This window comes from Ranitomeya imitator, chromosome 1 (genome assembly GCF_032444005.1).
Source record: "Ranitomeya imitator isolate aRanImi1 chromosome 1, aRanImi1.pri, whole genome shotgun sequence".
Classification (NCBI taxonomy): domain Eukaryota; kingdom Metazoa; phylum Chordata; class Amphibia; order Anura; family Dendrobatidae; genus Ranitomeya; species Ranitomeya imitator.
Window position 1 is genome coordinate 1,179,924,994 of NC_091282.1, and position 24,379 is coordinate 1,179,949,372.

General features: G+C 41.0%; 1 protein-coding gene across 2 annotated transcripts in view; it reads left to right on the plus strand.

The window, feature by feature from the left end:
- Positions 1-3,231: 3,231 nt before the first annotated feature.
- DOK7 (docking protein 7) overlaps positions 3,232-24,379 on the plus strand; it is a 171,234-nt gene continuing 150,086 nt past the window's right edge. For both annotated transcript variants that reach the window (XM_069744754.1, XM_069744755.1), the window contains exons 1-2: positions 3,232-3,404; positions 3,524-3,569. In XM_069744754.1, coding sequence (XP_069600855.1) covers positions 3,351-3,404; positions 3,524-3,569 — 100 coding nt within the window. In that variant the 5' untranslated portion in view covers positions 3,232-3,350. The remainder of the gene's footprint in view (positions 3,405-3,523; positions 3,570-24,379) is intronic.

Here is a 24,379-nt window from a genome sequence, read left to right on the forward strand (position 1 = left end):
TTTCTGACAGAGGTTCCCAGTTTGTTTCGAGGTTTTGGCGAGCCTTTTGTGGTAGGATGGGCATTGACTTGTCTTTTTCCTCGGCTTTCCATCCTCAGACTAATGGCCAGACCGAACGAACCAATCAGACCTTGGAAACATATCTGAGATGCTTTGTTTCTGCTGATCAGGATGACTGGGTGTCCTTTTTGCCTTTGGCTGAGTTCGCCCTTAATAATCGGGCCAGCTCGGCTACCTTGGTTTCACCGTTTTTCTGCAACTCTGGGTTCCATCCTCGTTTCTCTTCAGGGCAGGTTGAGTCTTCGGACTGTCCTGGTGTGGATACTGTGGTGGACAGGTTGCAGCAGATTTGGACTCATGTAGTGGACAATTTGACTTTGTCCCAGGAGAAGGCTCAACGTTTCGCTAATCGCAGACGCTGTGTGGGTCCCCGACTTTGGGTTGGGGACTTGGTTTGGTTATCTTCTCGTCATATTCCTATGAAGGTTTCCTCTCCTAAGTTTAAACCTCGTTTTATTGGTCCGTATAGGATTTCTGAGGTTCTTAATCCTGTGTCTTTTCGTCTGACCCTTCCAGATTCTTTTTCCATACATAACGTATTCCATAGGTCATTGTTGCGGAGATACGTGGCACCTATGGTTCCATCTGTTGATCCTCCTGCCCCGGTTTTGGTGGAGGGGGAGTTGGAGTATATTGTGGAGAAGATTTTGGATTCTCGTGTTTCAAGGCGGAAACTCCAGTATCTGGTTAAGTGGAAGGGTTATGCTCAGGAAGATAATTCCTGCGTCTTTGCCTCTGATGTCCATGCTCCCAATCTTGTTCGTGCCTTTCATATGGCTCATCCTGGTCGTCCTGGGAGCTCTGGTGAGGGTTCGGTGACCCCTCCTCAAGGGGGGGGGTACTGTTGTGAATTCTGTGGCAGAGCTCCCTCCTGTGGTCACAAGTGGTACTTCGGCTGGTTCTCTCTGTGAGCTTCCGTTGGTGAAGGAAAGTGGTACTGCGGCTTCTGAGTTTCCTTCCTCAGGTGATGTGGTGAAGTCGTTAGGTGCTGCTCTATTTAACTCCACCTAGTGCTTTGATCCTGGCCTCCAGTCAATGTTCTAGTATTGGACATGTTTCCTCCTGGATCGTTCCTGTGGCCTGCTGCTCTGCATAGCTAAGTTCCTCTTTGCTATTTGTTTGCTGTTTTTTTCTGTCCAGCTTGTCAATTTGTTTTTTTCTGCTTGCTGGAAGCTCTGGGACGCAGAGGGTGTACCTCCGTGCCGTTAGTTCGGTACGGAGGGTCTTTTTGTACCCTTTGCGTGGTTTTTGTAGGGTTTTGTGTTGACCGCAAAGTTACCTTTCCTATCCTCGCTCTGTTCAGAAAGTTGGGCCTCACTTTGCTAAATCTATTTCATCTCTACGTTTGTCTTTTCATCTTAACTCACAGTCATTATATGTGGGGGCTGCCTTTTCCTTTGGGGTATTTCTCTGAGGCAAGGTAGGCTTATTTTCTATCTTCAGGCTAGCTAGTTTCTCAGGCCGTGCTGAGTTGCACAGGGAGCGTTAGGCGCAATCCACGGCTGCCTTTAGTGTGGTTGGAGAGGATTAGGGATTGCGGTCAACAGAGTTCCCACGTCTCAGAGCTCGTTCTTGGTTTTTGGGTTATTGCCAGGTCACTGTATGTGCGCTGACCTCTATGTCCATTGTGGTACTGAATTACCTTTCATAACATGGATCATTCATGCTTTGGGGTTGTGTTGCAGCCAATGGCATGGGGAAAATTTCACTGTTAGAATAATGGATTTAATGCAAATTCAACAATTTTTTGAAGCAAATATAACACCATCTGTAAAAAAGCTGAAGTTAAAAAGAGGATGGCTTCTACAAATGGATAATGATCCTAAACACAAATCAAACTCCACTATGGACTTCCTCAAAAGGTGCAATCTGAATGTTTTACAATGGCCCTCACAGTCCTCTGATCTGAACATCATTGAACATCTGTGGCTAGATTTTTAGGCTAAATCAAAGTCTGAAACTTTGGTCAAAGTTATCTGAGCACACAAACTTTTGCATTGGCCTATTTTCCTATTTGTAATTTTTAAAATAAAGATGAAAAAAAATCTATATATATAATTGTCTAAGGGTTTTTCTTTCTGTCTGTCTGTCTGTCCTGGAAATCTCGCGTCGGGCACAGTATCGACGTAGAAATCCCGTGTCTCTGATTGGTCGAGGCCGCAAGGCCTCGACAAATCAGCGATGGGCACAGCGACGATGATGTCATAAAGGACGTAGACATCCCGCGTCTCTGATTGGTCGAGGCCGCCAGGCCTCGACCAATCAGCGACGGGCACAGCGACGATGATGTCATAAAGGACGTAGAAATCCCACATTTCTGATTCAGCGATGGGCACAGTATCGACGTAGATGTCATAATGGTTGCCATGGCGACGATGATGTCATAAAGGTTGCCTCGACCAATCAGCGACGGGCACAGTCTGCCGCGAATTCTGGAATCATCATTGTCCATATAGTACGGGGACATGCATATTCTAGAATACCCGATGCGTTAGAATCGGGCCACAATCTAGTATAATATATATATATTTTTTTGCGTGAAATAGAAAGGAAATGTATCAGCTTTAACTTTAGGTCTTTTAGAGATCATTTCATCTTCAACTTGCTTGACTGTTCACAGTAACAGTAATATTGACCAGGGGTGCCCAAACTTTTACATGCCACTGTAGGTTATCTTGGTCTCACAACATGCTTGGAATTTTTACACCTAGACTATAAGGTATATTCTATCCACTAAATGAACCAATGATCTACATTGTATAGGCACACACTATCCAAGTCGTGGATTATATAACCGATATTCCTTGTTAGGCATGGGATTTTTGGGAATTTTTCCGCCCACATCTCCTCCTCCGTTCATAAGCCACCAGATAAAGAGATAATAAGCAGGATTACTGTCTGCATGTCCAAACAGCCGTTCCGTCCCACTTATATCTTCTACAGATTAAATTCTGAACGTAAACTTAGAGACATTCTTGAATAATTTCCATCCTTATAGAGGCGAAAGTAAAATGAAAAAAAAAAAGGATTTGAACAGCTGTTGAATCTCATTGCCCACTCCCGTGGGTGAGAGACTTGGTAATAGCTTGTGGGAGGAGGCTGGAGAAGTTAGTGGCCATTTGCTCAGCAGTAGGCTGCCTGTGTGTCACAAAATGCAACTTTCCCTGTCTCTCTGTCTCCTGCCAGGCAGAGCTATTAAAGCTATTTTGAAAGTGACCCTTCAGCTTAAGTACGCTCAGAAAGAGAGAGGGGAGAGAGGAGGTAGCAGCTGTTTGGAACCATGACTGAAGATGACGGATTCGATTGTGGTGGAGGGTCAAGTCAGATTGAGAGATGGAAAAAAGGTCAGCGAAATGGGCATTTTTTCCACCGCCACCTTCAATTTCCAGGAAATATTGTGTTCTGGAATCTTAAATGGTCCTTCTTACGATTTTCCTAATCATTTCCTGCTTTGTGATTTCAGTGGAAGAATAGGTGGGTTCTTCTTCGAAAACCTTCCCCTGTTGCAGGTACGGTACTTTTTTTTTAAATTTTAACCTTCTTTTGAAAAACTTTTAGACAGCACTGTAGTAATCAATACAAAAACTAAATGTTATTTTCATGTACACCCTCAAAGATGTGAAGGATTTTTAGAAGGTTTCTTCTAGGTAGGAAAGGGGTGATTGCTTTTCGGAAAACACTTGTGTCCTGGTGGTACAGTCATTGTAAAAAACCACCTTCTTCCCCAGATTAATAATACGACTTTATTCTTAAGATTTTGCTTTTCTTTGAATTCAAAGTCTTCTAGTTCCTTTACATGGATTTATTGCTTATGCAATGTTTTGGTTTCATTACTTTTTATTTTTCATTTTTCAACAAGTTGTCGTAGACTTCAATGGAGGTACGATTTAGGGTAACAGTTGAGTTTCACGTTTAGAGGCCTCTCTTTCAGATATATCAATGGGCACAGAGAAAGGTTTGTTACTTCAAAGCACATTGCACTTACAAAAATAGAAAGAGGATACAGAACTCTGCCTAGCGTGTGAGCGAGCTGTACGAAAGGGGCGAGATGACATTAAAACTTTTCAGCAGGTTTCATGTTTCCCAGCAGCCTGAAACGTTATGGCAGAATAGCGGGACTTCCAATGTTTCTTTGTATTGAAAGATTAAATAGAAATTGTCTGTAAAGTAGAATACAATTAAACAATTGGAATAGATGATTTAATAAAAGTTCAAAAATACTTTAAAAAATAGTGATTTTTTTTAAGGAATTATAATCTTAACTTAAACAAAGGTAAAGGTTGTACAGTTTAGTACTGACTCATTTTAACCTGGACAATACCTGAGAGCCAAAAGCTCTCCTGCATTTATATGTAGATAATGGGGCTCCGTCAATGATAGACTCCGTTCTCTGGGCCCAGTATAGGAAATTATTTAGCAGAACTAGAATTAATCTACATAAAAATGTGCACGTCCACTTGATTTACTCATACTATCATCATATGAATACATTGTAGTAATGGCCCTTGCTTCAAATCAGTGAAGTTGTCTTCTGCTAGATTTTTGGGACTCATTATCATATCATAAACTAAGCCCACCTAAGATCCTCTGGTACCCCAATGGGTCCAACCTTAGATCTAAGGAACATTTGCCTAATTCTGCCAATGGGCAGCATAACTTCCCAGTCCACTACAGACTTTAATCTTCTGCTCGTTATGTGAGGGTCATCATGTGAGGGTCTTCAAAACCAGGGATTCAAGCTTCAGGAGGCTAATTTGCATATTCCAGGTGCCTTCTGGGAGAAGCGAAGTCTCCCTAAGCTAGAAGATCGTTGGGTACAGCCGGGACCAGCTGCTTCGAAAGCATCACCAAACCAGGGATTCAAGCTTCAGGAGGCTAATTTGCATATTCCAGGTGCCTTCTGGGAGAAGCGAAGTCTCCCTAAGCTAGAAGATCGTTGGGTACAGCCGGGACCAGCTGCTGCGAAAGCATCACCAAACCAGGGATTCAAGCTTCAGGAGGCTAATTTGCATATTCCAGGTGCCTTCTGGGAGAAGCGAAGTCTCCCTAAGCTAGAAGATCGTTGGGTACAGCCGGGACCAGCTGCTTCGAAAGCATCACCAAACCAGGGATTCAAGCTTCAGGAGGCTAATTTGCATATTCCAGGTGCCTTCTGGGAGAAGCGAAGTCTCCCTAAGCTAGAAGATCGTTGGGTACAGCCGGGACCAGCTGCTTCGAAAGCATCACCAAACCGCGCGCCTTACGGCGAATTTTTGCCTGTAGGACATTATTGCAAGAGAGCTTGGCTGAGTAGATTACACAAGAAGTCAAACACACAGCAAGTCAGCAGGATCTAGGAGCAACATGGCAGATGTGACAACCTACATGGTGAGCTGCAGCATGTGCTACATGTTCACAGATCGACCAGAAGAAGAATCCAATTTCACCTGTCAGAAGTGTAGACTAGTGGCCCTTTTAGAAGAAAAGGTGCGGGGTCTGGAAGAAAGAATAGCAACTTTGAAACTCATCAAAGAGAATGAAGACTTTCTAGACAGAACAGAAGCATCTCTACTGGTCACAGAAGGTGCAAAAAGTGTCAGAGAACCTCCAAAAGCAGATGAGTGGAAGCATGTGACCAAAAGAAGCAAGAAGACCATGGAGAAATCACCAACCACACAACTGAAGAACCGATATCAAATCTTTGTAGAGGATGAAGATGGCACACCTAAGAATGAAGCAATACCAGCAAGCAAAAAAGAAAAGGGCACACAGCAACAAGTGACAGCAAAAAGTACAGCCAAGAAGCAACGAAGAGTGGTGGTGGTGGGAGACTCACTACTGAGAGGCACAGAAGCAGCCATCTGCAGACCGGACATAACTGCAAGAGAAGTATGCTGCCTTCCAGGTGCGATGATCAAGGATGTGACCGATAGGATACCAAAGCTCTTCAGCTCCAAGGACGTCCACCCATTTCTTCTGATACATGTTGGCACCAATGACACGGCAAGGAAGGACCTACCGACAATCTGCAAGGACTTTGAAGAGTTGGGGAAGAAAGTAAAGGAACTGGATGCACAGGTAGTTTTTTCTTCTATCCTTCCAGTAGACGGGCATGGCACCAGGAGATGGAACAGGATCCTTGATGCAAACAACTGGCTAAGACGATGGTGCAGACAACAAGGATTCGGATACCTGGACCACGGTGTGAATTACTTGTACGATGGACTCCTCGCCAGAGACGGACTACACCTCAACAAACCTGGGAAACACACATTCGCCAGAAGACTCGCTACACTCATCAGGAGGGCGTTAAACTAGAAGAAGAGGGGACGGGAAGAAAAACATTAGACTCGTACAAAGACGACCCAGGAAAACATACTCAGAAGGGAGGTAAGAACATTTCTAAAACAATCCACAGTGAGGAGATTGGAACAAAACAAAATCCTCTAAACTGCATGCTCGCAAACGCCAGAAGCCTGACAAACAAGATGGAAGAACTAGAAGCAGAAATATCTACAGGTAACTTTGACATAGTGGGAATAACCGAGACATGGTTAGATGAAAGCTATGACTGGGCAGTTAACTTACAGGGTTACAGTCTGTTTAGAAAGGATCGTAAAAATCGGAGAGGAGGAGGGGTTTGTCTCTATGTAAAGTCTTGTCTAAAGTCCACTTTAAGGGAGGATATTAGCGAAGGGAATGAAGATGTCGAGTCCATATGGGTTGAAATTCATGGAGGGAAAAATGGTAACAAAATTCTCATTGGGGTCTGTTACAAACCCCCAAATATAACAGAAAGCATGGAAAGTCTACTTCTAAAGCAGATAGATGAAGCTGCAACCCATAATGAGGTCCTGGTTATGGGGGACTTTAACTACCCGGATATTAACTGGGAAACAGAAACCTGTGAAACCCATAAAGGCAACAGGTTTCTGCTAATAACCAAGAAAAATTATCTTTCACAATTGGTGCAGAATCCAACCAGAGGAGCAGCACTTTTAGACCTAATACTATCTAATAGACCTGACAGAATAACAAATCTGCAGGTGGTTGGGCATCTAGGAAATAGCGACCACAATATTGTACAGTTTCACCTGTCTTTCACTAGGGGGACTTGTCAGGGAGTCACAAAAACACTGAACTTTAGGAAGGCAAAGTTTGACCAGCTTAGAGATGCCCTTAATCTGGTAGACTGGGACAATATCCTCAGAAATGAGAATACAGATAATAAATGGGAAATGTTTAAGAACATCCTAAATAGGCAGTGTAAGCGGTTTATACCTTGTGGGAATAAAAGGACTAGAAATAGGAAAAACCCAATGTGGCTAAACAAAGAAGTAAGACAGGCAATTAACAGTAAAAAGAAAGCATTTGCACTACTAAAGCAGGATGGCACCATTGAAGCTCTAAAAAACTATAGGGAGAAAAATACTTTATCTAAAAAACTAATTAAAGCTGCCAAAAAGGAAACATAGAAGCACATTGCTAAGGAGAGTAAAACTAATCCCAAACTGTTCTTCAACTATATCAATAGTAAAAGAATAAAAACTGAAAATGTAGGCCCCTTAAAAAATAGTGAGGAAAGAATGGTTGTAGATGACGAGGAAAAAGCTAACATATTAAACACCTTCTTCTCCACGGTATTCACGGTGGAAAATGAAATGCTAGGTGAAATCCCAAGAAACAATGAAAACCCTATATTAAGGGTCACCAATCTAACCCAAGAAGAGGTGCGAAACCGGCTAAATAAGATTAAAATAGATAAATCTCCGGGTCCGGATGGCATACACCCACGAGTACTAAGGGAACTAAGTAATGTAATAGATAAACCATTATTTCTTATTTTTAGGGACTCTATAGCGACAGGGTCTGTTCCGCAGGACTGGCGCATAGCAAATGTGGTGCCAATATTCAAAAAGGGCTCTAAAAGTGAACCTGGAAATTATAGGCCAGTAAGTCTAACCTCTATTGTTGGTAAAATATTTGAAGGGTTTCTGAGGGATGTTATTCTGGATTATCTCAATGAGAATAACTGTTTAACTCCATATCAGCATGGGTTTATGAGAAATCGCTCCTGTCAAACCAATCTAATCAATTTTTATGAAGAGGTAAGCTATAGGCTGGACCACGGTGAGTCATTGGACGTGGTATATCTCGATTTTTCCAAAGCGTTTGATACCGTGCCGCACAAGAGGTTGGTACACAAAATGAGAATGCTTGGTCTGGGGGAAAATGTGTGTAAATGGGTTAGTAACTGGCTTAGTGATAGAAAGCAGAGGGTGGTTATAAATGGTATAGTCTCTAACTGGGTCGCTGTGACCAGTGGGGTACCGCAGGGGTCAGTATTGGGACCTGTTCTCTTCAACATATTCATTAATGATCTGGTAGAAGGTTTACACAGTAAAATATCGATATTTGCAGATGATACAAAACTATGTAAAGCAGTTAATACAAGAGAAGATAGTATTCTGCTACAGATGGATCTGGATAAGTTGGAAACTTGGGCTGAAAGGTGGCAGATGAGGTTTAACAATGATAAATGTAAGGTTATACACATGGGAAGAGGGAATCAATATCACCATTACACACTGAACGGGAAACCACTGGGTAAATCTGACAGGGAGAAGGACTTGGGGATCCTAGTTAATGATAAACTTACCTGGAGCAGCCAGTGCCAGGCAGCAGCTGCCAAGGCAAACAGGATCATGGGGTGCATTAAAAGAGGTCTGGATACACATGATGAGAGCATTATACTGCCTCTGTACAAATCCCTAGTTAGACCGCACATGGAGTACTGTGTCCAGTTTTGGGCACCGGTGCTCAGGAAGGATATAATGGAACTAGAGAGAGTACAAAGGAGGGCAACAAAATTAATAAAGGGGATGGGAGAACTACAATACCCAGATAGATTAGCGAAATTAGGATTATTTAGTCTAGAAAAAAGACGACTGAGGGGCGATCTAATAACCATGTATAAGTATATAAGGGGACAATACAAATATCTCGCTGAGGATCTGTTTATACCAAGGAAGGTGACGGGCACAAGGGGGCATTCTTTGCGTCTGGAGGAGAGAAGGTTTTTCCACCAACATAGAAGAGGATTCTTTACTGTTAGGGCAGTGAGAATCTGGAATTGCTTGCCTGAGGAGGTGGTGATGGCGAACTCAGTCGAGGGGTTCAAGAGAGGCCTGGATGTCTTCCTGGAGCAGAACAATATTGTATCATACAATTATTAGGTTCTGTAAAAGGACGTAGATCTGGGGATTTATTATGACGGAATATAGGCTGAACTGGATGGACAAATGTCTTTTTTCGGCCTTACTAACTATGTTACTATGTTACTATGTTACTATGTCTCTTGGCAACTTGTCCTAAGCCTGGTGGCTGAGATTTTTGTGGACAGAAATATTGTTCCATTGGAGACTAAGAGGACTATTAATCAGTTTGAGAATGTTAAACTGGCCATATTATGCAATAGTAGCTGTTGAGTTGAGAATTTTTTTTACATTTTTTAATATCTCCTTTCCGTTGTGAAGATATTAGCTTTTAAAGTTTAAGTTATAATTTATGTTTAAGGGAACCTGTCACCCCCAAAATCGATGGTGAGGTAAGCTCACCGTCATCAGGGGCTTATCTACAGCATTCTGTAATTCTGTAGATAAGCCCCGATGTTACCTGAAAGATGAGAAAAAGAGGTTAGATTATACTCACCCAGGGGCGGACCCGCTCTGATGGGCGTCTCAGGTCTGGTACAGCGCCTCCCATTTTCATTCCATGACGTCCTCTTCTGGTCTTCACGCCGCGGCTCCGGCGCAGGCGTACTTTGTCTGCCCTGTTGAGGGCAGAGCAAAGTACTGCAGTACGCAGGCGCCGGAAAGGTCAGAGAGGCCAGGCGCCTGCGCACTGCAGTACTCTGCTCTGCCCTCAACAGGGCAGACAAAGTACGCATGCACTGGAGCTGCGTCGTGAAGACCAGAAGAGGACGTCTTGGAATGAAGATAGGAGGCGCCGGAGCGGACCTGAGACACCCATTTGACCGGACTGCCGCTGGGTGAGTATAATCTAACCTCTTTTTCTCCTCTTTCAGGTAACATCGGGGGCTTATCTACAGCATTACAGAATACTGTAGATAAGCCCCTGATGACGGTGAGCTTACCTCACCATCGATTTTGGGGGTGACAGCTTCCCTTTAAACGTATGTTATATTTCTTCGCTTGTATGACATTGACCAATCATAAGCAAGCAGAAACACACTCCCACACAACCTTAGGACAGGTTTTCTCCTGTGTGAGGCATGTAATAACAGACAATCTGCTCTCCTCACTGGCCTCACTGCTGAGTGTTTGCAAGTGCTGAGAGAAGAGTGGCGATCTCAAAGAGATTTAATCTCTGTGTGGGGCAGCACAGCTGAGCTGACAGGGCTGTGAGAGGAAAGATACAGCTGAAGAGATGTTTGTAATGAGGGAAAGTTCAGCTCTGCTATGCTGCCTCTTCCCCCCCACACTGACTGCCAGGAGATGAAAGCTGAAAGGTGTTCTTAACTTATCTCTACAATTTTCCTGGCACAGTGCAATCACACACAGTTCTGTAGTTGGACAAGTAATTACAGCAGACTGTTGGTCATTACATGTCTCACATTGTGAAACCTACTTTAAGAATTTGTCCCCAGTATGTTGCTGTCTGGTTATGTAGGTCAACATTATACAGGGAAAGAAGTACAAAGTACATGCCCCCCAGAAAAAAATCTTTAGCAACACCCCATCAGACTTAAAACAAAAAGTATAACCTTACCTATTCCCATCTTTATATATTCATATTGTCAGATAGTGATTGTAAAAACAAGCACTTTTGAAATGTATTACTTATTAAAATTTGCATACTTGAAATATTAACACTTTTCTTTTGTTCTGATTACAGGTTTTTGCCCAGGAGACCGACCACTACTGCTGCATAGCTTGTAAGCGCTGCACTGAATCTTGCTGGGTTAGGAGAAAACAATGATCTCCATTCTCCAGCAATCCTGGGCAGCTTCAAAACAGCCCTTACAAGCTTTACAGAAAGCACTTGTAATCACTGCACATATACTGCTGCTTAGTAGCGGTGGTCGGTCTCCAAGGCAATGAGCTGTAAACAAAGGAAAAGTTCCTCAGCTCAGAATGAACAGAGTGATTCTTACAAGTCTATGTTTCAATCTGCTGATCTCTTTCTTCTCTATAAAAGATCACTAGCAGATGATATTGCATCTTCGGTGTAACAGATTCCTTTTAAGGGCTATGCACCAGGCAGCGATGGGTTTGTGGCTTCCAGTAAGAGCTCTGTGGTTGGCACCTTAGCTATAAAGGTTCTCTGGTTGTGAATGTATGGAAAAAGGGTGAACTGTGGTTAACATCAATTTGTCACCAGATTTCACAATACAGACTACACACGTTACTAAATAGACTCCTCATCATGGTGGAACTGTGGAAATCACAGGATGGATAGACTCGTTACTGATCTGAAAATGATGAACAAATGGAAACCAAATTTTGAAAACATTTATGTAACATTTATTTATTCCAAATAGAGTATGAGCGTCACGTGCAGAAATCTTTGCACTTACAGTGTCGGCTTCTATCAATGAGGTTGTTAATGGTTGTCTGAGGAATGTTCTGCCGCGCTAAATGCTCTTGGGCACGAAATTCATCAAGATCTGCTGCTGGCAGCTTCCTGTGCAATTTCAACAATGACACCTTACATGTGCTTGCTGTGAGACAAGTCTGGAGACACTGCAGACCATAGTAGCACATTTAGGTCACACAGGCTGCTCACAGTAGCACTAACAGCATGCGGAATGATGCTTTCAAAATGGCTTCTGGACACATTGGAGAAATGTCCATACCACTGGTTCCACCATCCAATTACTGTAATGGGCTAGCTGTCAGTGTACCTGTAATGAAGACTAGAGGGGTCAAGCTACCGTACATTATGCCACCTCACACCATAATCCTAGGTGTATGACTGGTGTGACATTCCCTCGTGACGGCCTCTTCATTGCCTTGATCACGTCCAAGACAAAAGTGGGACTCATCCCTGAAGAAGACAGACCTCCCTTCCAGCCTCCATTGTTGTCTTGTTCTGTGCCATGAAAACCTTTGAGAGTAGTGGTGTGAGGTCAATGGAGCACATGTAGCTGGACGTATGGCTCATAGCCCAATGTCATGCAACTGCCTTCTGATGGTTTGTGTAGACATTGTTTGATGCCTTAGACTTTGTATATGTGATGTCCCGCTTCACTTGAATGTATCAATCATAGAACTAGTCGTATGGCCATTTCTGCAATATATCCCAGAAGCCGTTTTTCAACATGACAACGCCATGCTGCACGCTATTGTGAGTAGTCTCTGTAGCCTAAATATGCTATTGCACATGGAGCTGCCAGCAGCGGATCTTGATGATTTGTACAAATGCATTCATTGTGGCAGAAGCTTCCACAGACAACCATTAATACCCTCATTGATAGCAACTGAGGCTGTAAGCCTGGGGATTTCTGTAGGTGGTGCCCATACTCCATACTGAATAAAACAAGATGTTTTGAAAATGTTGTTTCCAATTTTTCATCATTTACAGATCAGTACTGTGTCCATCCATCCTGTGATTTCCATAATTTAATGTCTCTTCCTTCTTGGTGTTGTAATTTCAATGTTGAGGAGAGTAGATCTCTTAGACCTGATGAGGATGGTGTACTTATGAAAAACTATAGCTTCATAACACTGATATTAAATCAGTTCAGCTAACAGGTCAGAGAACTCCTGAGCCCAAGTGCATTCAGTGTATTCACCCAGTCAGAATGACTAATAGATGCAGCTTTACTAGAGCTTGAGTTTGAACTGACATGGATTTTCTTAATAAATACATCAGCCTCATCAGATCTAAGAGATCTATGTAATAAATGTACGTTGTTGTATTTTAAAAACTAACGAATGGCCACATTAGATTTCACTGTGATTTGCATTCTTATTGCTATGGTATCACTGTGACTAGAGGTGCTATGGGGGTCTCTGGAAATGAATAATTAGCCATTACTCATTTAAATTAGTGTCTTTTGTGTATTAGGCGCTGACGTGTCTGGTCCCTTAGGCCCCGTGGTGTCACTATACTCTGACTCGCCCAAATGCAATATTTGGTCTTTCCCACCCACATGCATGTTGGTCAGGTGTATGTGCCATTGCAGTGTTCTAGATCCTATAAAGACATATATGTTCACCCCTAATGTAATAATACTGGCACCTTCTTATAAGCATGTCCACCATCATAGGCCCCTTCCTGTAATAATGTCCTCCGTCATGACCCCTATCCTGTAAGAAATGCCCCCCCATCCTGGTCAAAATCCTATAATAATGTTCCCGTACTGGGCTGCATCCTGTAAGAAATGTCCTTCATCCTCAGCCCCTTCCTATTATAATGTCCCCATCCAGGACCACAACATGTAAGAATGTCCCCCATTCTGGCCCCCTTCCCATTCTTTTCCAGTTCATTTAAAAAAAATAAACAATTTTTCTTATTTTCCCCTACTCCCAGGACATGCAACGTCCTCTTCCACAGCCAGAGATGAGGCTGGCAGCTTACTTCGGCGTCCCAGCCACTGGCCCTCACATGATGGCACTGCCATGCACAGCCTGTGACGGGCTCGCCAACATCAGTTGCCGGTCTCTGATTGGCCTGTGGCTTCTGTTACAGTTCAGGAACCCGGTGGGTATCTTCAGCTTCTTCATGTGGGAATGTACGTCCTTTGACACACATCCAGCTGAAATAGGTGCCGGTGTCAGCAGGCTCTCTTCCAGCGCGGTCCCGGTCGCATCTGATATCGTTTCGTCCCTGTTTAGGCCTCATTCAGGCGTCCGTTTATCGATTTGTGATTTTCATGTATAGAACACTTACTCATTACAGTGTATTTCAAGAAAAGCACATCCAGCCCATGAATGGCAGCGCTTCCCAGGACTCACATTCAAAGATGATATTTCATATTTTTTTATTTCATAACTTAAAATAGAAGAGATACAACGCGTTTCGGATACAGTATATATCCTTCTTCAGGTATCATAAAAACACAGTACAAATCCTACTAGTATAAAATTCAATTACACTTATATATAGTATCACACCTTTTATCCCAGTCTCAGAAACTTGATTTGGGGTGTGGACCAAGTTCAGGAAAACACCCACTGATTGTGCACCCTTTAAAGACTATAATATTGTGTTTACGCACTTAGGGCGCCGCGATTTGTCTGTTCTTCTCTCCCAAACAGGGTTTTTTGTATATTGTTACCGAAAGGAGTTCTTCCTAATCGGTTGAAGATCGACACCCCAGACAGCAAAGGGGAGCGAGCAGCCTAGAGTGAAAATGGAGTATTATAACAACAGAATTGAGAGGAGAAAGGAGCTGTTATCATCCATTAAGAACATGACTAATACAAGGTTGGATAATTCTTGTACTGAACCTGTGATTGATATTGAGACAAAAAGGACCATCACTGGTCTTTTTTTGGACTTTGAAAAACATATGAAGATGGAAATAAGACATCAGATTGATGCAGAATTTCTAGGTATTTGTATTCATCAAAAAATTGTTCCAAATGGTTTGAAGATACATTTTAATAGTACTTTTTCAGATGACAGTAATTTTACCAATAATTGGAATAATATTTTAAATGATTGTTCTTATAGTCTTATGAGTTTGTTAGTGGAAAAGCGTTCTGAGCTAGCCAGTAAAGCCACAATGATTTGTGAAAAGAAATTACTTGAACTTGAACTTGAAAAGTTTAAAAGTTTACATTTTTTTAACTTGGTGAATGATGACATTACCAGGAAACTCAAAGTATTTGAAAATGATCTAGTAGATGTAAAAATAAAAAAATTTCGTAGGGATACTGTTAAAACTAAACCAATGTCAAAGGAACCAATCAGGAATAAAAACCTGATAGGTATCAATGAACCAACAAAGAAAAAACCTAGTAATTTAAGAACAGAAGTCCTGGTCCCACAGGAATTAGGTTTAAAACAAACAAGGACTATAATCAATTCAAATATAAAAAATATACATGATATTGAAACAACTATATCTCAAATTAAATTACCTCTAAATACGTCTACCCCCGAGAACATTCACACCATATTGAATAAAAATGCAAAAAAGAAAAAACCTCCACCCATTGAAAAAAACATTCCATTAGAGCCCAGGATCATTGTAATGAAAAATGCTCCAACATTACCTCTCCCTAATCCTGGACTTCCCCCATTGGAAATTCCTACTGCTTCCCACAGGTTGGAAATTTCCAATGTTGAATTTGATATAAATGAAGTAACTATCCATGATCATACAGAATCTCCATCTACATTCACCACAGTATTACAAGCGCCCACTCCATCACCATATTCAGTAGTATCCAACATCTCTTTTTTAGAGATAGGTCCCACACGTCCAAGTGTTTCAGAAATAATTTTACCACCACTAATCAGTTCTTCACAAACAGCTCAAATTTTCAGTCCAATACAAAAGAATCATATTACAAATTACTTCGCACCAACTGTAATATCAAGATCCAAAAAAAGAAAAGTAGAGCAAGAGGAAAAAGAGGAAAGGGATCTAATAGATATCTGAGAATATGTAAAAAAACAAGGAACCCTGAAACTTATAAACAACTAAATCCGCCTCTGGTTAAAATATTTAATTTATCGTCCCATATTTTATCCTCCTCAGAAATGGAAATTTTAAGTAGGGGACTAAATTTCTGCCCTGCTCAAGATATGAATGCATTCGATCTTTTTCTCGATTTAAATGCGTACGCTCGTAAACTCACTCTTAAAAGGCATTTCTTGTTGAACGAAAAAAATGGGGACATTGGGGATCCCCCAAAAATACTGATCCCAATAGAGACAAACAAAGAAAGGGAATATATCCATAAGAAAGTACACCCAAAATCTCTATTTAATCCTCATCAACACCGAGGACCAAATATAGATACCTTTTTTTCATTAGTATCTGAAGAATTTAGGAAATGGGAAAATAATAATAATAAACATAAAATCCAAAAGCATGGAACTGGAAAAAACAAGATAAAAAAGGAGAACAATATCTCTAAAAGAGAGAAAATGGCATTGGAGGATTTGAGACAAAATACAGATATAGTAATAAGGCAAGCTGATAAAGGAGGGAGTAGTTGTGCAAAACAGATCTGACTATATTGAGGAAGCTTTGAACATATTGTCTGATATGAGATATTACAAAATTCTAAAAGAAGATCCTACACAATCCTTTGTTCGGGACTATCACCATATGATTAAGGAAGCCTATGAGAGGAACATTCTCAATAAAACAGAAAAAAGGTTTTTATCAAATCCTGCACCAACCATGGCGTTATTTTATCATCTACCAAAAGTGCATAAGAACTGTGAAAAACCACCTGGTAGACCAATTATATCAGGAATAGGGTCTTTAACCTGTCATCTTTCTCATTATATTGACTTGTTTTTACAAGATGTAGTAAAGTCTCTTCCTTCATATTTGAGAGATTCCACACAATTAATCGAGGAGCTGAGGGATATTGAATGGGAAGATAATTATTCCTTTATCTCATTGGATGTTAATTCATTATATTCCAACATAGATCACGAAATGGGGGTAAATGCAGTGGGTTTTTATTTAGCAGAGACAGAGATGCTCCCCGAACAAAGAGATTTTCTGTTAAAGGGTCTGAAATTCATTCTTGAACACAATGTGTTCATTTTTGAAGGCGTACTGTACTTACAGTTGCTTGGCACCGCGATGGGGACTCGGGTCGCGCCAAGTTTCGCAAACTTATTCATGGGGCGATTCGAGTTCTCATCGTCACTTTCTAAGCCTGTTTTCTATGACAAAATAAGGCTTTATAAGCGCTTCATAGATGATCTGATTATCATATGGAAGGGGACAGAGGAGGAAGCGGTACAATTCATAAAGGAGCTCAATAATAACACCTGGGGGATTACCTTTACATCACAAATTAATAAAGAAAAAATGGTATTTCTTGATTTAGAGATCAGCCATAGTGGTAAAAAAATCATCACGAAATCCCACTTCAAAAAAGTGGATTCAAATGGCTTTTTAGATTTCAATAGTGCACATTACAAGAAGTGGAAGGTTAATATACCCCACAGCCAATTTTATCGCATCAGAAAGAATTGTACGAGAGAATCTGATTATGTAGCTCAGTCTAAAATTTTAAAAAGAAAATTTAAAGAAAAAAGATACCCGAAAAATTTGATAAATGGTGCATATAGGGACAACAAAATAAAAACACAGGAAGAATGTTTAAAAGGAAAAACCAGGAAGGGGGACACTTTGACTACTGGTAAGGAAAAAAGTGATGATCGCTGGAAATTGAATTTTGTGACAACATTCAATAGGGGCAATAAAATCATAAGAACTGTGCTTTCTAAATATTGGTACATCTTGAAGCGTGACCCTGTCTTGGGAAAACATCTCCCTGATAAACCAGGGATTACATATAGAAGGGGGAAAACTTTGAAAAATTTGGTGGCCCCCAGTAAATTAAAAAAACAGTTGGATCCAAAAAGAAAAAACATTTATAAAAATAAGGATCAAACCTTATGTGGCGTTCTTCAAGGCACCGGAGTTTTTAAATGTAACTCCAAAAAATGTTGTACCTGTGGGATCCTAGATCATGGGGCTAAAACTATTAAATGCAATAATACTGGTGATGTCTTTGAAATCCCACAAAGACTCACCTGTAGTAGTGATCATGTTGTATATGTCATCACATGCAGTTGTGGTTTGCAGTATGTGGGACGCACTGTACAGACACTGCGGTCCCGCATTAATGGCCACAAAAATAGAGCAAAAAATGGCTTTTTAAAACATAGTCTCTCAAGGCATCTACTACTTAAACATAATAAAATTTTTAACATAAAAGTAACTCCAGTGGAGCAGATACCCTCTGGAGTTGCAAACAGGAATGCTCTTTTAAACAGGAAAGAAACGTTTTGGATATATCGTTTGGGAACATTATTTCCAAATGGATTGAATGATATCATAGAGAGAGTTTAAAAGATTTTTTTTTTTTTTTTTTAATTATATTTTTTATTTATTTATTTTTTTTTTGTGAATTTTTTTTTTCTTGTGTTTTTTTTTCTTTTTTTTCCTTTGATATATTTTTTTATTTATTTATTTTTATTTTTATTTATTTTTTTTTTTTCTCTCTCTTTCTTGCATCAATGTTAACAAGGCTGTATCAATCAGTGGGTGTTTTCCTGAACTTGGTCCACACCCCAAATCAAGTTTCTGAGACTGGGATAAAAGGTGTGATACTATATATAAGTGTAATTGAATTTTATACTAGTAGGATTTGTACTGTGTTTTTATGATACCTGAAGAAGGATATATACTGTATCCGAAACGCGTTGTATCTCTTCTATTTTAAGTTATGAAATAAAAAAATATGAAATATCATCTTTGAATGAGAGTCCTGGGAAGCGCTGCCATTCATGGGCTGGATGTGCTTTTCTTGAACTACTCATCCTGTGTGAGCCTTACTCTGGCTCTCTCACTTGGATCCACCCGAGGCAAGCTGCAAGCCCTGTATATTGAAAAGTATCTCAGAGGGAATTTGGAGGATACACGATCTAAAGCCATTTTAGTCTTTTATCAGGTGAGTGCATAAAATTGTGCACCCTTTAAAGACTATAATATTGTGTTTACGCACTTAGGGCGCCGCGATTTGTCTGTTCTTCTCTCCCAAACAGGGTTTTTTTGTATATCATTACAGTGTATGGGGTTGTTCACATGTCCTTGTTTTTTGCGACTGTCTTTACAAAAATCATGGCTATGTCAGTTTTTTACATGGATCATGGATGAAAATCACCCATACAAGTGTATAGATCCATGCTTAACATTGCAAAGGATAGGAGAAGGATAGAAGAAGCTTTGTAATTAATTAATAAAAAATTTATAAATGATAAAAATTGGCCAAACACTGCTGAATCTTGGATCCTAAAAACAGTTTAGGGATGTTCTTATATATAAGTTTTATAGATAAGCTTATTTTTGTAAAAAAATATCCGTTTTTCTATATTATGTTTTATATACATATACAGTTAGGTCCAAATATATTTGGACAGAGACAACATTTTTCTAATTTTGGTTACAGACATTACCCCAATGAATTTTAAACAAAACAATTCAGATGCAGTTGAAGTTCAGACTTTCAGCTTTCATTTGAGGGTATCCACATTAAAATTCGATGAAGGGTTTAGGAGTTTCAGCTCCTTAACATGTGCAACCCTGTTTTTAAAGGGACCAAAAGTAATTGGACAATTGACTCCAAGGCTATTTCATGGAGAGGTGTGGGCAATCCCTTCGTTATGTCATTCTCAATTAAGCAGATAAAAGGCCTAGAGTTGATTTGAGGTGTGGTGCTTGCATTTGGAAGGTTTTGCTGTGAAGTAAACATGCGGTCAAAGGAGCTCTCCATGCAGGTGAAACAAGCCATCCTTAAGCTGCGAAAACAGATAAAACCCATTCGAGAAATTGCTACAATATTAGGAGTGGCAAAATCTACAGTTTGGTACATCCTGAGAAAGAAAGAAAGCACTGGTGTACTGATAAATGCAAAAAGACCTGGGCGCCCAGGGAAGACAACAGTGGTGGATGATCGCAGAATAATCTCCATGGTGAAGAGAAACCCCTTCACAACAGCCAACCAAGTGACCAACACTCTCCAGGAGGTCGGCGTATCAATATCCAAATCTACCATAAAGAGAAGACTGCATGAAAGTAAATACAGAGGGTTCACTGCACGGTGCAAGCCACTCATAAGCATCAAGAATAATAAGACTAGACTGGACTTTGCTAAAAAACATCTAAAAAAGCCAGCACAGTTCTGGAAGAACATTCTTTGGACAGATGAAACCAAGATCAACCTCTACCAGAATGATGGAAAGAGAAAAGTATGGTGAAGGCGTGGTACAGCTCATGATCCAAAGCACACCACATCATCTGTAAACCCGGTGGAGGCAGTGTGATGGCTTGGGCATGCATGGCTGCCAGTGGCACTGGGTCACTAGTGATTATTGATGATGTGACACAGGACAGAAGCAGCCGAATGAATTCTGAGGTATTCAGAGCCATACTGTGTGCTCAGATCCAGCCAAATGCAGCCAAACTGATTGGTCGTCGTTTCATACTACAGATGGACAATGACCCAAAACATAAAGCCAAAGCAACCCAGGAGTTTATTAAAGCAAAGAAGTGGAATATTCTTCATTGGCCAAGTCAGTCACCTGATCTCAACCCAATTGAGCATGCATTTTACTTATTAAAGACTAAACTTCAGACAGAAAGGTCCACAAACAAACAGCAACTGAAAACCACCGCAGTGAAGGCCTGGCAGAGCGTCAAAAATGAGGAAACAGCGTCTGGTGGTGATCATGAGTTCAAGACTTCAGGCAGTCATTGCCAACAAAGGGTTTTCAACCAAGTACTAAAAATGAACATTTTATTTAAAATTATTGAATCTGTCCAATTACTTTTGATCCCTTTAAAAACAGGGTGGCACATGTTAAGGAGCTGAAACGCCTAAACCCTTCATCCAATTTTAATGTGGATACCCTCAAATGGAAGCTGAAAGTCTGAACTTCAACTGTATCTGAATTGTTTTGTTTAAAATTCATTGTGGTAATGTCTATAACCAAAATTAGAAAAATGTTGTCTCTGTCCAAATATATATGGACCTAACTGTATATATATCCCCAACACTATTCTATTACTCGTTTTGCCTCTGTCTTGCTCTTTTTCCTCCATTTCTTCTACTACGTGATTACCTTGGAGATATGAATACATTCCATGTGTCAATCTTTGATAATACTAGTGACAAGTCTTACCGCTAAACCCTCTGTATTAGGAAGCCGCATTCCATTAACTCAATCCTTTTGAAAACCGTTCAAGAAACCGGCCTGAAAACCATCTTTCCTTATTTCTAGGGATTTGGTGCTGATCTGTAATAATTATTACAAATCCTGGGCTGCCGTGCCGGTATCATGTTCTGGAGGTCTGAACACGAAGTAGACACGGTTCCCGCTATTTTATTCTCTTCCTGAAATAAATAGCTGACAGGTTCAGAGACTTTACTACAGAGGTTTCAATAAGACGTGAGTCTTGTACTGTTATGTAGGCAGAATACGGGGCAATGCTAATGAGACACTATTTTACAATTGGGTTTTATTAAAAAAATTTCCGCCATTTTCCTTCTAAAGCCTCTGTGTTGCACTGTCTATTGTTAGCGGCAGAATGAGTTAACTAAGAATCCATCAGTCAGCCGCTATGTCGATCACAGGGTTTGTTTGTAACTCTTTTATCTGTCTTTTTCTGAGCCCCTCTCAGCAGATTTATGACTGTAGACCAAATCAAAATGTCCAGGAAAATAAAGAACCTGTAAGAGCAAAACGGTGCAAATTTTTAATGAAACCCAATTGGAGATAAGATTTTTAGCCCAAAATACATTTATTTCAAGTGAACCTGTGAGCAGGTTTGTAGACCCCAAAATAACTTTATTTATGAAAAGACCCTGAAATGTTGATTATGTCCACACCTTCGCCCACCCTTGTTTTATAAGATGGTGTCTCCTTTTTATAGTAATCTTTCAACAATTTTTTATGCAAATTGCAAAGTACAGGAGGTTTGCCTCTGCACTTACAACTCTTTGGCCTATGACCCTCTTTATCCTCCCGCCACCGGCTTCCTGAAATGGGTCACTCTTCTCTGTGATCTGGTTCACCTCCCGAGATTTCTAAATGTTCAGTTTGTCTGATTTTTCTCTTTATAGGTATATTTTTGAGTAGTCTAGAGCCTCAGTCTAGAGCCTCTCACCTAGCCAAATCAGTTCTCATGCTTCGCACTGACGAGGGCCAACAGCCCAAAACACCGTGTCTGTGAATCCAGATACTGATTTGGCTTTTATCCTAAGACATATTACAAGACTCCTTAAAGGGTATTTTGACTTGTAGGATCACTACTTCCAACAGGTGGTGCTATAGAGTTCAAGTCCTCTTTTTCTCTGAAGAGGCAATTTGCATGACAAAAAGGGGACACTGGAAGAACAAACAATTGATGGTCTGCACTGGTGATATTAGGTAATCAATGCGCTGTACAATTGTGAGCGCTATTTCAGTGTGCCGCCTATAGACATTGTGTTAATAGATACAGTCAGACTTAAAAGCCCAACAGGGGTTTGGAGATACAACTGCAATCCAAAAAGACCAATCAGTAGTAATAGTTATTATGACATACACTGACAGTGGTCATGCGCATAAAGGAAATCAAAGGTCCATGGTGATTCTCAATGCATGTACGGAAACCTATGCTGCATGTGCTGAGGTGGTTAGAACAATCCAGTCATGAACCTATGGTAGGATTTGAGCAGGAGTCTTGGGGGTTAATGCTGGTGGCCTCCCTTTGGATAGGGGAAGGTCTTTTATAGCCGCTGGAGGCTTGCATCCTTGTCAGTTATACTTCTGCCCTCGGCTGAGTTAAGTGACCCCTGTACGCTTGTGTGTTTGTGCCTTGTGCCTGCCTTGTGAGTTTGCATCCCGTTTTGACCCGGCCTGTCCCCCACGTTGCACTTGCCTGTCGATTAGGTTCTGTCTGTGGATTATCTAGTTCTCTGATCCCGGATTGGTTTCTGACTTCCCTTTTGGTTGTTCCCTCGGCTCTGGTTATACCCGCTCGGTTTCCTGACACCCACTTGTAACCGATTGTTCTTCTGTTTACACGCTGGTCGGTGCCCCAGCCGGTTTCTTCCCCGGTAGTACCCTCTGTGCTCCGCTGATCACACCGGGAGCTCCGGCGGCTGGCCCTGCCCCCTCCTCCTGCAATCACGTGATGCAGATCCTGCACGCCTGTGACCGTGCTGTTCTGTGTCTACAGCTGCCATCTACTTGTCTCGTTCTGCACTGTACGGGACTCGTGTCCAGACCTGGACAGGTCGGTGACGGGGTCCCTGACACCAGGCAGTAATCACAGTAAAAGGGAGTCCCTGCCAGTGACTCACTCGAAGCTTCCCAGGACCGTGAGTGGGAGCAGACGGCGTGTGACATCACACTGCTTCTCTTGTTCAGAGACTTGAAAGGGGCCATACTTCTACGTGTTTTGGACATACAGCAATCTCCTTCGTCATTGGGTCAGTAATTTTTGTTCTCAATTTATATTAGTGTATATCCATGTAGCGCAGAGGCATATCACTAAAATCTTCACTGTTTTAGCATTTGGGTTGAGTTTTATGAAAAAATTTTGCATCGATTACAAGCTCTATGTTTCTCTGCACATTGCTGCCTGCAGAATGAGATAACTGAGAATCCGTTAGTGACTGAAGGAAGCTTGTAACGCTTTTATCTGTCTTTTTTTTCGGAGCTGAAGAATTCCGCTGAACTTTGATGTGGGCTGTGGTCATAAGTGAACACAATAGAGTGGAGAAAAGAGGACAAATAATAGAGTTGCAAACTCCCTTTAGAATGAGGTCATTGACGGTTTCTCGCTTATCTCATTCTGCAAGCACCCATGTGCAGGGAAAAAAAGAGCCTGTAAAAATGAGTGCAAATTTTTTTAAATAAAAACCCAATTTATAGATATAGCTTTGTGGGAACAGTTGTAGGAAAGTCATTTTTTTTCCTCATGACTGTGCCCAGTGCACAAGGTCCATAAAGACATGGTTGGGAAAATTGGGTTGAAGAACATGAGTGACTGCACGGAGACCAGATCTCAGCCCCATCTAAAAACTAGAAAGAAGATTATGAGCCTGGCCTCTCCATCAACATCAGTGTCTGACCTGAAACATACTTTTAGGGATGAATGCGTAAAAAATCTTACAGACACCATCTTTTCAGTTAGCCATTAAAAGGTATCAACGACTGAGGACTCTCAATTTTAAATATTTTACAGACACCTCCAAAATCGTATAAAAAGATGTGCCAAAAGATTGGGAGCTGTTACAGTGGTAGAGCCACCAACTCCATTTTATTGCTTGTGAATATACAATGGGAGGTCAGAAAAGCTCCTGTAGGCGGAATGTGGCGATGTCCCCTATGTTACTGTGTGTTTGATGAAATTAATTCAAAGGAAGACAGAAATGACCTATGAAATAGAGGCATACATGGTTATATTTTCAGTGAATATCTCAGTCGTCCGCCATCTTTTAGGTGAGAAAACAAGGAACCTCACCGTGCTCTAACAACTGGAACATGTAAAGAGAAACCCTTTTAGGCAAGATCATATTATTTCTTACCGGTGCTAATCATACTAATCTAGGTTATACAA